Source organism: Saccostrea cucullata, unplaced genomic scaffold (genome assembly GCF_032062105.1).
Source record: "Saccostrea cucullata isolate Sc308-1 unplaced genomic scaffold, CSIRO_AGI_Scuc_v1 ctg110, whole genome shotgun sequence".
Lineage (NCBI taxonomy): Eukaryota > Metazoa > Mollusca > Bivalvia > Ostreida > Ostreidae > Saccostrea > Saccostrea cuccullata.
In genome coordinates, this window is record NW_026939674.1 from 344,287 (window position 1) to 361,865 (window position 17,579).

Here is a 17,579-nt window from a genome sequence, read left to right on the forward strand (position 1 = left end):
TACTTGTAAACTGAAAACATGAATTTCTCTGGAGATCAAATTATGTATTTAAAAAGTGTGTATTTAATGCCAAATACATATAATTTTTGAGTATTTTTATCAGGCGTTTAAGAAAAACCGAATCATTTTTGACACGAGATGTCTTGATCTGACATCCATCTTGTTGAAAAAATGAAAGCGAAAGAAGAAATTTATGTGGTGAAATTTCAATGAATTACAATTAATGACAGGTCCAGGTACCAAAAATTACATTTTCCAACATAATACCAAGGAGCAGAAGATAAATGACATGTAAGTAAAAATGGCAGATTTTCTTCTGCGTTTCTCTGACTAAGTAAAAATGTACATCAATTTCACTGTCACAAATTTCAACATGGACCCAGACAGATTACTTTCTAGAATATTTCCAACATTGTTTTCATTGCACAGAGGAATTTTATTTTTAAAAATAACAAAAATAGATTTGAAACATTGAATTGCGACCCCAATTTCAATGTTAAAGGAGGTAGAAGAGGGCATGCAAATTTTATTATGTTGTCCATGGCCATGGCATATCGGCTGATCATGAATTAATTTGCTCTCCACAATATCTCTGAGTTAAACAATTTTTCAATAAAAAACCTTTTTTATGGTTGATGAACTGTAAAGATGTTGCTGTGCAAACTATGAATCTTAAAAAGTCATAATTAAACATGTAGATTAGTTACTTAACCTGTAGTCATATGTGCACGTATGAATATGGATTTTGAATTTCATTTACTTTTGATTCACTAACACAATCCAAAGTAGTTAAGATATTGTTATCACAATACTGTATGTTACGTTTCTATAGTTAATAGAGCTAAAATAAACCACATGTAATTCCATTTGTTTGGTTCCACAACAATTTTAGCTCCATGCGGTGAGGCATGAGACTATGATTACAAAACAACATTGTGAAGAAAATAATCGGTCCTATACATCGATGTTAAAGAAACTCTACAAACTGTAGTTACAGAGGTTGAAGCGATTTAATCCAAGGGTTAACTACATTTCATCGAACCTGTCATACACTAACACCATCAAAACTTTCAGAACTTTGATTGCAATTACCCAACAGATGAAAGACATTTTTCCAAGAGGGATTTTTTCATGAGTTGTTTTCAAGATGGATAATCAAAAAAAGTAAATCAAATGATCACTGCATCAAAGAGAATATTTTCATCACTCAGGGAGAAAAATGCTTTTAAATAGAAATAGAAAATTAAAGTCGGGATAGCCAAATCCAAGGAGAAACCTCAGGTAGGTAAATAAAGCTATGTAGGTAAATCAAGCTACGGAGCTAAATCTAGTGATTGTACCAAAAATGGACTTACCAACAGACCAATTGTAAAATTTTATCCAATGAAGTGAATGGCCATGGCATATTGGCTGATCATGACAAAAACAAAAGCTCTCCACAATATCTCTGAGTTAAATAATTTTTATTTTAAAAAACCTTTTATGGTTGATGAACTGTAAAGAGTCATAATTAAACATGTAGATTAGTTACTTAACTTGTAGTCATATGTGCACGTATGGATATGGATTTTGAATTTCATTTACTTTTGATTCACTACATTAGTATCTTAAGTTGTTGAGCTGCATGTTGGGGGGTGGGGGGGGGGGGGGGGGGGGTAAGGATATACTCCAAATGGCCAATACACAAAAAGCATAGATATCTTCTAACATCTTTATAACTGTCAAATTAAAACTAACTAATGAATCTAACTAATTAAAATTTCAAATGAATAGGTTCCATGTTCGTTCGCCCTAAAAATTGTTCGGCCGATTTCCCGTTCGCCCGAATTCCCATTCGCCCAGAGTCTGCTCGCCCTAAAACTTGTTCGCACAGGGTCCGTTTGCCCTCATTTAATGTAGAATAAAATCTAACCAATTTCTTTCCAAAATTTCCAACTTCCATCTTCTTATAAATCATTTTTTGAGATCAGAGGGAGATTCTTCAAAGGTAAAACCTTCAACATCCGCTGTTCAGTTCTATAATGGGCCTATTAACGTCCCAGTCCTTTAATTGTTTTCAAAACATGGCGCGATTTGTAAAAATAACATGGATGTATCCCCCTTATTAACATTGATATTAATCATATTAATCATCTAATTAACTATAGTGCAAACACTAATTTAAGTCATTAAAAAAACATTAGAATCAAATCAAAAATTAATTAAGACTAAATAAACATTGTTCCTCGTATCAGAATTTGGGAAAAAATATCCCAAGTTCGTAAAGGAAATAAATAGAAAAAATGATAAATGTTATTTAATAATTCATATGAGTTTATATATACAAGTATATATAAGTAAAGTATAGGGCGAATCACATATAGGGCGAACAAGATATTGGGCGAAAATATTTTGGGTGAACGGACTCCCGCGAACAGGTATATCGGGCGAACGAACCCGTTACCAAATGAATATAACTGTAAAATAATTTTGATAATCAAACAAAATTTTCGTCATATGTTTGTATTTAAATATTGTTTAAAATTTTAGTTTAATATGACAGTGTTGTAACAGGAAAAGAATGTTGTTTTTGTTTACATACCATAGATTACCCCAATCTACAAGTTTCTGTATTGTTATTGGTGATATGATATAATATAGATCCAAGTAATCTTATCAGCTTCAGTTATTTTTGCTACAAACTACAAAGTACAAAATTGCTACACTAAGCCTGCTAAGTGAAATTAAATCTTCAAATAGATGTAACCCACCCCCCCCCCCCCCCTCAACTACTGACACAAAAACAGTGCCATTTCAGGGGTCTATTTCAGTGTTAATTGTAATATGTTTCTTGTATAAGTCATGCCAGAATAGAACTGTAAAAGTCTGGTTTTTTGATATGTTCATCAATTTCTCTTATCACATTTTTTTTGGCAACATTCCATTGTTAGCCAAATTGTAGAAGTTAATCTAATTTCAATATATGCAGTTTTATATATGTCATAGTTGACCTTGGCTTTATTGTTTAATGAATTAATTTCCATAAAGATTACAATTTAATATTCTAACATAATGCATTATCATAGTACATATATAAAAACAGTCTTCCTGGAGTATTTTGGAGTATCCTGAATAGTGACTGTCATTTCCTGTCATTTAAAATAAGTTTGATCATCATATTGAAGTCTTCATTCTTATGACAGAAATATTTTTCATCAGTCATCAGTTATCTTAATTGTTTTAATGTACCTTATTATGTCTCTTGTGTGAATGTGTAAATAACATTGTAATCACATGGTAATGCAGACACTTTATACAGCCTATACAGGGGTTGCACATGACCATCTGTCTTGATCATGTTGATCCTGTATTGATCTATTAGGTCATGAGGACAAGATAATGGATTAGAGCGAGGGGTTGGGGGGTATATATTCTTGTCTAGGAAATATTAATGCATTTCATTGAGAAATTTCAGAGGCTCAAAAAAAAAATCTTTGTTTATGTGCATGGGATTGTAAGAATGTGCAAGTCCATTAGCACAAATCTTAATGTAATAAAACTCTCTTCAAATATTATATTATTTTTTTTACCACACTGAAGTTTTGCTTGATGTTTCTACATCATTTGCATGATTGAAAGCATGTACATGTATTATATAACAGAAGAACCACTTTTACTGCATTCAGAAATGTAGATTGTAGGAAAGTTAAGGTGGAAATACATTTATACTAATGGCATGTTGTATTCAGTTTTATATATTGACGGAGAGTGAATTTCAAGAAACATTTACACAGCTAGGGAATGTTTTATTTCTAAAAATGCATGATAATGTTAAACTAGAGGTATTGTGAGCAATGAGCTCACTAAATGATACCCCCCGCCTCCCATATGGTTATAATGCCTATGGCAAAGTCCATGTTTGCTATGGCCGGGAACCCAAAATATGTATCGGATCAAAAAGTAAAATAAGAGGTACTCAATGGCAATATGTAATAAAGATTCTTTGAAAGTTTCATTAAATTTCACTCAGTGGTATAAGAGGAGTTGCGGATAAGAGATGGGTACCCCAAAGCGTAACAGACAGACGGACGGACATACTGATTACTATATACCCTCCCACTTTTCAAGCGGGGGGTATGATAATTTCTAAAGTACATGTATACACAAGATGCAATTTTTGTATTCTGTGCATGGTTATAACGATTTTTATATTTAATTACAGAGCAACACAGATAACTTGAAAGAAATAAACATGAAGAAATCATCAACTGATACTTCTTCCGACTCCTACAAAATGTTGTATGGGACATGTCCTGATGAAGAGTGTAAAGCCAAACTTTATTTCCCCTCTTACGACAAAAGCATTGAGTGTACAAGCTGCGGTCAGAGACATGAAAAATCGGCAATCAAAAACGTTGCTGAAGTCACAAATCCAAAGGTTGCTTTTCATAACATTCTGAAAAACCTTCTGCTTGGAAATGTGAAACCTAAGAAAGGTGCAGACAATGTGAAAGTGCTAGGTCTTTCTAATTACGTGTGTAAAATTGTGTCCCCAATCCTGACAAGATACGGCATGGATAAGAACACAGGGGCAGCCAAATTGCTGACAGAGCTTGGACAACCGGCGATTCTGGACTGTGGAAAGATTTTGGGGGACAGGGCTTTTCTCATAGAGGAGGAGAATCTAGACATTATCGGGTATGGGAGGGACAGAACAGGAAGTGCCCAGTATCTTGCCGACACTCTTAATGTAATTAAGGAGGCTAACAATAACGAGAGTAGACTGGTTCCCATACATGCTGACGGAGACGGCCACTGCCTTGTGCATGCTGTGTCAAGAGCTCTGGTTGGACGGGAACTTTTTTGGTATGCTTTGAGAGTGAATCTCATGAACCATTTTCAGTCCAAGCTGACCACATATAAGGATCTTTTCTGTGATTTTATTGATGTGGATGAATGGGATGCTATCATAAAGGAGTGTGACCCCGATTTTGTGCCTCAGGATGGTGAGCCTTTGGGTCTGAGGAATATCCATGTGTTTGGACTGGCTAATGTTTTGAGAAGACCTATTATCCTGTTAGATTCTATCAGTGGAATTCAGAGCTCAGGGGATTATTCTGGTAAGTGGAAATCAAACAGTTCAGAGAGAATTATCCTGCTGCTAAATTTTTCGATAATTTTGACATTTCCCCCCAAAGATGCTTAAGATAAACATGAAATTCAAGCAAATTTAGTTTACCCTTATTTGACACAAATTACTATTGAAGATGGAAATTATTGAAACATGAGTAAGAGAAATTGAATATATATAGTGATATGCATAAAAAAATCATTAAAGCACTTATCAATTTTATTGGAACTCTTTGTTATTGGAGACACATTAGGTATAAAGGGCTTGGGGACTGTGACGCTATGGTAGCTCAGAGTCTCAGAATAGTGAATTTTGTTCATAGAAAGAAGCTTGAGTTATGGGAATATTTACAAAAGAATGAGACAATTGATTACCATGATCACTCTAATAAAAAAAAATTATGACCAGATGTGAGCATCAGATTAGGTTGCATTATTTCTTTTCCTTTGAAAATTGAGAAAAAAATCATTTGATTTGGTCTATATCAAACTTTTACGAGAAAGAATGCACACGTCAAGAAAAGTTACTCTAGATTGTTGTGATAAAAACTATAATTGTAGAGTTAGTTCTCTTTGTAGAAGGTCATTTCTCCTTGAGCATGTTGAGAGAAACTATTTAGCTTTTATATGGCAGTAAAGCGTAGGCAGAAAAATAACTTTCAGCTAGCTTTGATGCAACCTTTCAATACCCATTCACAGTGTTTACATAACATTGTAACAATGTATATCGTTGGGTGTAGTTGCAATATAAACAATTATTTTCCCAATTTTACAACAGAAAAAGACTGTTAACCAAGTTAACAGAAAACGTCAATTAATTTTTGTTTTATCATGTTTATACTTAAAAGGCATATGAACATGATTACCTGAAATGAAATGAATATTTAATTGTAAATGCTTCATGTATTAGATTTATAATTTATTTAGATGAGTTTTTGACATTTGTGGCTTGTAATGCATTCCCTTTGTTTATACAGGTATAAATCTATGAAAAATACTAAAAGATTTCAAAAACATCATGTATATGCATAATGACATGCTTCACTTCAAATACTGTGATGAGGAAGTATTTCATTTTAATCCATAACAGTTATTATGTTTTTTTTATGTGTGAATTATTCAATTATTCAATCTAACCACTTGAAATGAAAAAAAAAAAAAACAACTTTTGAACATGAAGCCTTGAATCACATGACATTTAGGGCTTTCTTAGCAGGAAAAATAGCATGTGGGGGAATAAATCTATGACAGCTAGTACAGATCCAAAATTTTTTTGTGCAAGAAAATGAAGTTTGGGAATTATCTGACATGTCCATGCAGTGATTTGACCCTATAGTCATAACTTTTTGACCACAAAATAGCTCTAGACAATGGGAGGTTTCATATTTTTCAAGCATTACAAGTGCAACTTTTAAAGGTCATGGGGAAATCTAAAGATCAAGGTCATATTTATTAGTATACTTTAATCATGGACCTGAAATTGAGCCAGCTAACAGCCACATTAATGTTCACCTATATTGTTTCCTTTTGCTGGAAACTTAATTCACTCTCTTTCAAGCATTTGAATGAGGAAATGATATAACACTTACATGTGTAGCTGTTTTTATATAAGGCATAGGAAAATAAATTATATGTTTTGGGTTCCCCGACTGAAAAAAAAAAATTATCTGCCGGTATATAAATTCCCATTGGAAGTAAACAAATCTAGTTTCGCTATAATAAATCCTTATCTGGATCACTTCCATGATTTGGAAATATTTTGACAGGGATCTCTCTTACCCTATTTTTCTCAGGTTGGAATAGGATACACAATATTTATTTATCTTGGCCTTTTACTGAGTGTTCATTCAGTAATGTTCACCCATAAAATATTTATCTTTCTCTTTTCAAGAGTTTTATTTTTCCTGTTTCTCTTATCATTGCTTATAGTGTAAATCTTCTTTGTTTGTCCTTGACATAGATATTTTAACTATAAGTTACAAGTGCTAGAGTTCTGGGATAAAGCGCATCAGTGTTTACTTTGAGTAATATTAAAATTGAAGTATTTAGGTTAGTTACCCTGTTAGCCTGTCTGTTATAATTCTTTGGTTTCTTTTACTTTATAAAAAACAACCTTAAATCTGCATGTGCTTGAATAAATGTGCTGATGAAGTGATAATACACACTTACATGGTTTAGCAAAAGATTTGCTTTTGCTCTTTGGTAAAATTTTGACACTATAGCTTTCAAAGTCTCACCACACAAACCTCAGGTGACCCTTCACTTTGAATGTCTTTGGCAGTCTTATTTGGCTTGTAATTCATTCAAATATGAGAGTCATATGGAATTTATTAATGATATTGGTAATTATTATGAAAAGATACAGCTAAACCTCATTATATTATATCTTAAAATTGAAGAGTTCCCCCCAAAAAACTTCCTGTCTGAGGGTTAGAGAGGATACTGAGGATTACTGTAATAGGTTAAGGAAATGTGGTTGGGACATCCGATTCACTTGTTTTATTTGTTTACAAATATATTTTTACCTGGGACTTCTAACTCACTTGTTTATTTGTTTACAGATGTGTTGTTTATTTGTTTACAGGTGTGTTTTTGCCCGGCCTTTTGCCTCCAGAGGAGTGTAAGGGCAAGGATGGTGTCCTGAACAAACCATTGTGTATTGCCTGGAGCAGCATGGGGAGAAACCATTATATACCACTGGTCGGAATCAAAGGTAAAGGGAGAAAATTACTTATTAAGGTCTTCCGCTCAGGCGGAAGACCTTTTACTGATTCTGATGGTTAAGATTATTCCCTATTATTCTTTTCTTTTTTTTTTTTCCTAGACGCCAACTTTGAGACCTCGTAACTCGCTCATTTCTGAACGGATTTCGCTCAAATTTTCAGAGTTTTTGGACGTTACAAAACTCAATTAAAATGTTTTCATACATTTCAAAAATTCCCTTCCGCTTTCGAGTTATTTCCCTTTAAGTGAAAATTTGGTACTGTTCGTTTCCAGAAGGCTCAGAAACGACAAAAGCTGAAGCAGAATGTCTACTGCATTTAAATACTAGAAGAATTGAAGTTGTGCACATCGGTTTTTCTTTTTCGATTTCTGCGCTCCAAACGGTGCTAGATAGGGGTCAAAAATGAGAATGCCTAAAAGCGCCAAATTTTACATATATTTCCTTGTGTATCTTTTAAACTAAAAATAATTTGTTAAGACATATTTCACAAATATTGTGCATAATTTTAAGATCTATCATTTGACATCATTAAAAAGGGGCTGGCCCCTAAAATTAGGGGTCAAGGGAGCATGAAAGTTTTTGCATTATAACTCAAAAATGGTAAATATTTCGATATGGTTATCGATTTGAAATGGGTCTTTAACATCTTATTGATCTCATGAAAACGTTATTTTGTTCGAATCTTGTGTTATTGAATGAGCAGCAAACTTTATGTACAGGTAACTGATTAATTTTATACGGCAAGTGAAGAATTCTTTATGCGTACGCGTATAACACGTATAACTGAAATAAACTGGATAAGAATAATATACTTAACTAAACTGAATGTTAAACTTTGTTGAAATAAAGTTTTTAACGTATTCTCTAGCTGGATGTCATACAGATTATTCAGAGACAACTTTCTCCTTTTATTTAGTTTGAATTACAAGACGGGAGATAGGAAAAATACTTATCATCTCTCATTCGATTGATACTCAATGTTGCATTATTTATATAAAAAAAAAATAATCAAGCTTAAAATAATTCACTGTCATTTTATTCATGCATCGTGAATTTTCCTCGGACCTTGACTGCTTTGTTTACAGTTGTGCAACCTGTTTACAAATCAATCGCATAGGCGCTCCCCATGTAATTCTGTAAATGACGTATGATAAGTATATATAGGTCTACCCCTCTATACTATAAAATATCCGGATATTTTATAGTATAGAGGGGTAGACCTATATATACTTATCATACGTCATTTACAGAATTACATGGGGAGCGCCTATGATCAATCGCGCATGCATTGACCTACAGTCAATGGACAAAAGTATTCGTCATTTTTCAAAATGGCGTCGCGTTGTTTACGTTCACAACGGAAGTTTTAAACGTAGATTTGTATACTTAAAATTAAAGTCACTTACCTAATATTTTGTCAGATTTCCTTTCATACGTATTACTTCTTTAATCCGATCTGGAATGGATGCGTAGAGGCTGTGGACGTATTCCAAGGGGATGTTTTCCCACACTTGTCGGATTGCATGAAACAGCTGATCGCGACTTTCAATAGTTGCGGACATGCCTTTAAGCTCTCTTTTGATCTTTAACCAAATGTTTTCAATCACATTTAAATCTGGAGACTGAGCTGGCCAATCTGTGCAGTTAATATTATTTTCGGTCATATAGTTTTTCACTACGTGAGCCCTATGTACGGGAGCATTATCGTCTTGGAAAACATAGTCTTTGTTCGGGAAATGTCTGGCAATTACAGGCCATAAATTATTATCAACTATTTCCAAGTATTTGAGTGCATTTATATTACCTTCGACAGGTACAATAGTTCCCATACCATCAAAACACATGCATCCCCAGATCATAAGTGTTACCTTCCTTTTCGATGGCGGACAAATCAAATGGGGACTGTTCGCTTCGGCGTCCTTTCTCCACACATACACACGGTTATCTGTCCCGATAACAATCTGACTTTCATCGGAAAATATATATTTTTTCCATTCATTATCACTTTTCCAGTTTTTTCGTTCTTGACACCATTTTACCCGTTTTTTTCTGTTCACACATCGAACCACCATAGTCTTCCTTGCACGTTTCCTTTTGTACCCTTCTTCACGTAATTTTCTAAATACTGTTTTCTCACTAAATTGTCTTCCTCTTCCTTCGTTCAGTTTGTTTGTTAAATCTGTCAAAGTGTCCCTTCTGTTTGCTTTAGCGAGGCGACTCAACTTCGTCTTGTCCCGAATTGTAAACAAAAGTTGACGGCCAGATCTCGGCAAGTTTTCTACAGTACCCAGTCTGTCAAATTTATTCAAAATACTCGCGATTGTTGACCTTGGTATACCAAACATTCTCGCCAGTTCTGCTTTATTTGGAGTGTGGTTTGCAGAGTTTACGATCATTTCTTTTACCTCAGTGCTCAACTCAACTGATTTTCGCCCCATGTTTTCGAGTGATGTTTTCCAGTGTTTACAGACACACAAGTGACAAAATGACGTCACAAAATCGTGACATAATTTCTCCAGTCTCTTTATTGAAAGTTGCATTCTATTTCGTTTGTTCTATAAATAGCGCGAGTGAAAAAATAGCCGAGAGAGGCATCGCGATTAACGCAACGCCAATTAAAATGACGAATACTTTTGTCCGTTGACTGTATATACATTCCCGAGGTCAACATTACCGCTCTTTGATTTTTACGCGAGTCCCAGAGTTATCTAAAACGATGCTAGTCATCGATTTACTCAGTTTAAAATCAAGAATTTGTTATTTGCGTAAATCGTAAGAATATTTCTAGACACAAATATAAAGGTTTTCTTGAACATGTACGAGTATTAAAAGATAAAATGTCTGATTCTATTCTTTGACGAATGAATAAAAGGCGCTGCGATTTTGCTCAGGTACAGATGATTTCTCTGGACGAGTCCATCGGTTACACTGAAAGGTGACGCAGGATGACCTATCGATAACTCTGCCAATTTTGATAGTGATTGTAATTGCACATGTACATAAATTAATGTTGAATTCTACCCTTGTGAAGTCCATTATAGTTTCGTTATTTAAAGAATCGGGGATATCACTACTGCAACTTAATTGTTTTTAATTTGAACGGATGATTCTATATTATTGGAAAGGTACACATTTTTTAGACGCCGTCGTCTCCCTCTCAACTTTGAAGTAATTGCAATCGTTATATGTATACGGGCCTATATCAAGTTATTCTAGACTAATTGTTGCTTAATTTATTTCAGAAAAAATTGCGATGTTGTTTAAATTAGCAATTACAAATAAACATGACAAATGCACACAGTAAATTGTAAGTGGAAGTGACGTTTTCAATTCTCATGAAAATCGAAAATAAAATTAAGTAACTTTGAGTTTTGCATAATTTGCTTTATAACTTATCATTGTATTTTTCCGATTGATATGCTCATAAATTTCTTTTATTTCCTCAAATAAAAAGCTAGAATATCACAGTGACACGATTTTATGTGCATGTACGTGATATTAACTAAACTACATGCTGTTTTACACAGAAGAGCACCCAACATGAGCTATAATTAGAAATTCTTCTAACAAATGCAAAATTTCTTCCTGTAATTTCATACAAATATTCCAAGCCTTTCTTTCGTGTTTATTGGACTAAAAGAGATTAAATTATTAAATTTCCTCTCATTGCGATACGTAACCCCCTGAAATGATACAATGCTTTCCTTCAGAGTCGAGAATGGCAGGTCAGGGCTGGTGTTGAAATCCATGATTACTCCATAACCTATTATAATATTAACCAAAAATCATACGCGATATTGTTTTTAATTCGCAGGTTGTCAAATAAATTTAAGAAAAGGTCGGCAAAGATGAGTATGCCTCACTAAACTTTTTTATTCATAAACTTTTTAATTTCTAGAGTGTACAATCGAGCATCGAAGTGTGTACATGTACTACATGTACTAGTTTTTTTTTTTTTTTTTTTTTTTTTTTGGGGGGGGGGGGGGTTACCAGTTTTAGCTGCATTTTATTTCCTGTATTTTTCATTGAATTTACGACAATTAAAAAAAGTTAATAGAATATAATTGGTGACAGTAACACAAGTGATTTATAAAACGAAAGTCAAGCAATAAAACGTTAAAGTTTGTATTTTGAAAAATAAATCAAATCAAGTCACATAAAACAAAGACAGGTTGAAACGCTCACACATGGACATACATACAAACGTTTTGGTAACTCGGAATAGTCCAGAGTAAAACTATATTTTCTTGATGACGGAATGTCCAGTACATCTAATGTTCACGTCCGGGATAGTTCACGGCAGTTTCATCACACATACGCAATTATCAATTACAAGTCGAATGCTCTTAAGTTTGAGGTTGAGGATTGACACTAATTCCTTAGATAAATACTGAGTATCAAATTCCTTTTTACTGTCTTAACTTAACTTGATAGGTAAATAATTTTAGCATATATGTTAAAAATAAGCATTAGAAATAATTCTTTTCATAAAATTCAATTCTGTTACATTTCAAATGAATTTGTAAAATTAACTTTATGACAATTGTCATGCTGCAGATCTGTAGCTCGCTAGCTGTTCTAAAAAAAATTGAGATGGATCACCAGAGAGCTACAGTGCCATCCATATTATCTCAAGTTCAGGCTCAGAAGGACTATTAAAAACGGTTGTAAGGAATGTTTAACTGTAGAAAAATTTAAGGAATGTGTTAGAGACACACGGTAAATAATATTTTTAGATTCAAGCAGTTGAAAAACACAGATATTGAATATAGCTTCAGCGCAATTTTTTTCTAATATTTTCTAGTTTTTTATTCTTCGTATTTCTCAATTTATCATGTTCAAATAACGTGTATTTATTTTTATTAGGGCACATTAAACCTAAACTTGATAATAACTATTGAATGAGTTGAAATAGGACTTTCATATTTCACATGTGCATTATTTGTGACATGTGATTTTCAAATATATTGTGATTTTTAACCCCGTGACCTTGATCTTGGAGCTTGACCTACTTAAAAAATAACATTACTTTAAATTGACCATAACTATTGAAAGCTTTCATTTTATAAACATGTACATGTAATACCTGTGTCAACGCCTTTGAAAATTCATTATGATTTTTGACCCTTTGACCTTGAAGTTTGACCCACTTTTCAAAAACATTAACCATAGTCATACCTTTTGAGAGAAAAGAGATCGATTAGGGCTTTTATTTTACCACTGTGTATTACCTGTAACAACATTTTTAGCTCTACTGGTCAGAGACCAGAAGAGCTTATGCGATAGTAATGCGTCCGTCGTCCGTCCGTCTGTCTGTCTGTCTGTCTGTCTGTCCGTCTGTCTGTCTGTCTGTAAACAATTTTTCAAAATGCTACTCCTCCTACAGTTTTGGTCTGATTTCAATATTATTTGGCACACAAGTAGACTACACTAAGATACATAATTCTGTGTATCGGTTTTTGATTTCGATGAACGGTGTTGCCGTGGTTACTAAAAATAGAAATTTCTGTGAAATTCTTTCAAAATGCTACTCCTCCTACAGTTTTAGTCTGATTTCAATATAACTTGGCACAAAAGCAGACTACACTAAGATACATAATTCTGTGTATCGGTTTTTGATTTCGATGAACGATGTTGCCGTGGTTACTAAAAATAGAAATTTCTGTGAAATTCTTTCAAAATGCTACTCCTCCTACAGTTTTAGTCTGATTTCAATATAACTTGGCGCAAAAGCAGACTACACTAAGATACATAATTCTGTGTATCGGTTTTTGATTTCGATGAACGGTGTTGCCGTGGTTACTAAAAATAGAAATTTCTGTGAAATTCTTTCAAAATGCTACTCCTCCTACAGTTTTGGTCTGATTTCAATATAACTTGGCACAAAAGCAGACTACACTAAGATACATAATTCTGTGTATCGGTTTTTGATTTCGATGAACGGTGTTGCCGTGGTTACTAAAAATAGAAATTTCTGTGAAATTCTTTCAAAATGCTACTCCTCCTACAGTTTTAGTCTGATTTCAATATAACTTAGCACACAAGTAGACTACACTAAGATACACAATTCTGTGTATCGGTTTTTGATTTCGTTGAACGGTGTTGCCGTGGTTACTAAAAATAGAAATTTCTGTGAAATTCTTTCAAAATGCTACTTCTCCTACAGTTTTAGTCTGATTTCAGTATAACTTGGCACAAAAGTAGACTACACTAAGATACATAATTCTGTGTATCGGTTTTTGATTTTGATGAACGGTGTTGGCGTTGTTACTAAAAATAGAAATTTCTGTGAAATTCTTTCAAAATGCTACTATTCCTACAGTTTTAGTCTGATTTCAATATAACTTGGCACAAAAGCAGACTACACTAAGATACACAATTCTGTATATCGGTTTTTGATTTCCATGAACGGTGTTGCCGTGGTTACTAAAAATAGAAATTTCTGTGAAATTCTTTCAAAATGCTACTCCTCCTACAGTTTTAGTCTGATTTCAATATAACTTGGCACACAAGTAGACTACACTAAGATACACAATTCTGTGTATCGGTTTTTGATTTCGTTGAACGGTGTTGCTGTGGTTACTAAAAATAGAAATTTCTGTGAAATTCTTTCAAAATGCTACTTCTCCTACAGTTTTAGTCTGATTTCAATATAACTTGGCACAAAAGTAGACTACACTAAGATACATAATTCTGTATATCGGTTTTTGATTTCGATGAACCGTGTTGCCGTGGTTACTAAAAATAGAAATTTCTGTGAAATTCTTTCAAAATGCTACTCCTCCTACAGTTTTAGTCTGATTTCAATATAACTTGGCACACAAGTAGACTACACTAAGATACACAATTCTGTATATCGGTTTTTGATTTCGATGAACGGTGTTGGCGTTGTTACTAAAAATAGAAATTTCTGTGAAATTCTTTCAAAATGCTACTTCTCCTACAGTTTTAGTCTGATTTCAATGTAACTTGGCACAAAAGTAGACTACACTAAGATACATAATTTTGTGCATCCGTTTTTTGATTTCAATGAACGGTGTTGCCGTTGTTACTAAAAATAGTAATTTTTGTGAAATAAATTCAAAATGCTACTCCTCCTACAGTTTTAGTCTGATTTCAATATAACTTGGCACAAAAGCAGACTACACTAAGATACACAATTCTGTGTATCGGTTTTTGATTTCCATGAACGGTGTTGCCGTGGTTACTAAAAATAGAAATTTCTGTGAAATTCTTTCAAAATGCTACTCCTCCTACAGTTTTAGTCTGATTTCAATATAACTTGGCACACAAGTAGACTACACTAAGATACACAATTCTGTGTATCGGTTTTTGATTTCGTTGAACGGTGTTGCCGTGGTTACTAAAAATAGAAATTTCTGTGAAATTCTTTCAAAATGCTACTTCTCCTACAGTTTTAGTCTGATTTTAATATAACTTGGCACAAAAGTAGACTACACTAAGATACATAATTCTGTGTATCGGTTTTTGATTTCGATGAACGGTGTTGCCTTGGTTACTAAAAATAGAAATTTCTGTGAAATTCTTTCAAAATGCTACTCCTCCTACAGTTTTAGTCTGATTTCAATATAACTTGGCACACAAGTAGACTACACTAAGATACACAATTCTGTGTATTGGTTTTTGATTTCGATGAACGATGTTGGCGTTGTTACTAAAAATAGAAATTTCTGTGAAATTCTTTCAAAATGCTACTTCTCCTACAGTTTTAGTCTGATTTCAGTATAACTTGGCACAAAAGTAGACTACACTAAGATACATAATTCTGTATATCTGTTTTTGATTTCGATGAACGGTGTTGGCGTTGTTACTAAAAATAGAAATTTCTGTGAAATTCTTTCAAAATGCTACTTCTCCTACAGTTTTAGTCTGATTTCAATATAACTTGGCACACAAGTAGACTACACTAAGATACACAATTCTGTGTATCGGTTTTTGATTTTGATGAACGGTGTTGCCGTGGTCACTAAAAATAGAAATTTCTGTGAAATTCTTTCAAAATGCTACTCCAAATGCACACAAGTAGACTACACTAAGATACACAATTCTGTGTATCGGTTTTTGATTTTGATGAACGGTGTTGCCGTGGTCACTAAAAATAGAAATTTCTGTGAAATTCTTTCAAAATGCTACTCCAAATACAATTTTAGTTTGATTATAATATAAATGTGGCATGCAAGTAGACTGCACTAAGAACATAAAGAGACTTAATCAAGAATCATTATTCTATTTATTGCTGTTGAAAAGTTTCAATTTCCAACTGCTTAAGTACTTTTCTCTTCCTTTGCTATAAGTACAAACCAGTAGAGCTTCAGTCTCGACAGAGACTTCTGGTTTAAAATACCGATACGCTGATTTTGACAACGTGACCTTGAGGCTTGACTTACTTTTCACAATTTTAATCTTGATCATAACTTTTGAATGAGAAGAGATAGGGTTTTCGTATTACACAAAAATCAAATGTATGTAACCTGTGATAAAATCATTTCAAATACTAGCATATAATGAACTTTGACCTTGAAGTTTAACCGGCTTTAAACATTGCTTAAAATTGACCATGACTTTTGATAAAGAAAGGATAACGCTTTCATACCTAGATTTACACATGTATGCACGTATTAGCTGTGACAAGGCCTATCAAAAAAGTATAGCTTAAGAATTCGTCAATACGGTAGCACACAAATGGCTTTGCTTATCACCAGCGTGTGTCATGGTGTGACGTAAGGTCATTTTAACAAGGTCAAGGTCGCAAACATTCCTTTACTATCTTTTTTAATAGTAAAACATAAATAAGATGACATCTACCCTTAAAAATTTGCTTTAACATTAGAACGTGGCATGACCTTGACCCAAGGTCATTTCTCCCTGTCCGCAGCTCCGACGGAAGACCTACTCGTTGCTTTGCAACGAGCTCGGCTCTAGTTATGCAAATAATTTGAGGAAAAGTCAGCAACTAGGGTCACAAGAGCACTCAATCAGCAAAAAGAGTCTTGATTTCAAAAATGCCATTGTTCCCTTTAGTTCAAAGGGTCAAAACTTTAAAAGTCCAGGACTTGAAAAATTCAAAATATAGCTTGCTGATGTTGCCATGTTAAGTGGTTATCTAGAATATTGTCAAATGTTTTTTACTGTACATGTATCATAAAAGTTATGCAGAGAGTACCTCATCAAAATTGCTAATTTGTCATATTCAGATACTATGGACTCCTGTTGCCATTTCACAGTCCTAAAACTGAATTTAAATTTATATATTAAACATAATGTTTTAGAACGGATTACATATATTACCCTTTGTTTTTGAAACTTAATTATTAATGCATTCAGTTAAAATGATATTCCGCCCCTCAGCATTGTTGACGTTTACACTCAAACCATACTAGACTAACTTTCTAAGTCTTTGACTGTGGTCGTAATGTAAGACTGTCACAGGTGAAAGTTATTAATTAGCAAAGTACGTAGTAGAAATCTGCTTTAAGACAACAAGGCGCAGAACACAGCTGGTGAGCTTAAGATTTGAAAGCAGCTTAGAAAACATATATTTAGTGGTTGATTTTTCTTGCAGGGAAGGAGCAGCCCCTTTTGCCCCGCTATATGATACAGAGGGCCTGGGGCTTGCCCTCTGTTCAGATTGATAAGTACATCGACTTCAACGAGAAAGGCCGCTGTGTCATAGGTGGAAACAAGTGTCTTTCAGTAAGTGTTCAATATTTTTAAAAATTTAGTT

At 33.7% G+C, this 17,579-nt stretch overlaps 1 protein-coding gene across 1 annotated transcript in view; it reads left to right on the top strand.

Annotated features, from left to right (window-relative positions):
* Positions 1–146: 146 nt before the first annotated feature.
* LOC134253546 (deubiquitinating protein VCPIP1-like) overlaps positions 147–17,579 on the top strand; it is a 30,928-nt gene continuing 13,495 nt past the window's right edge. Inside the window, exons 1-4 of the mRNA XM_062736070.1 lie at positions 147–291; positions 4,202–5,099; positions 7,694–7,822; positions 17,418–17,548. Coding sequence (XP_062592054.1) covers positions 4,232–5,099; positions 7,694–7,822; positions 17,418–17,548 — 1,128 coding nt within the window. The 5' untranslated portion in view covers positions 147–291; positions 4,202–4,231. The remainder of the gene's footprint in view (positions 292–4,201; positions 5,100–7,693; positions 7,823–17,417; positions 17,549–17,579) is intronic.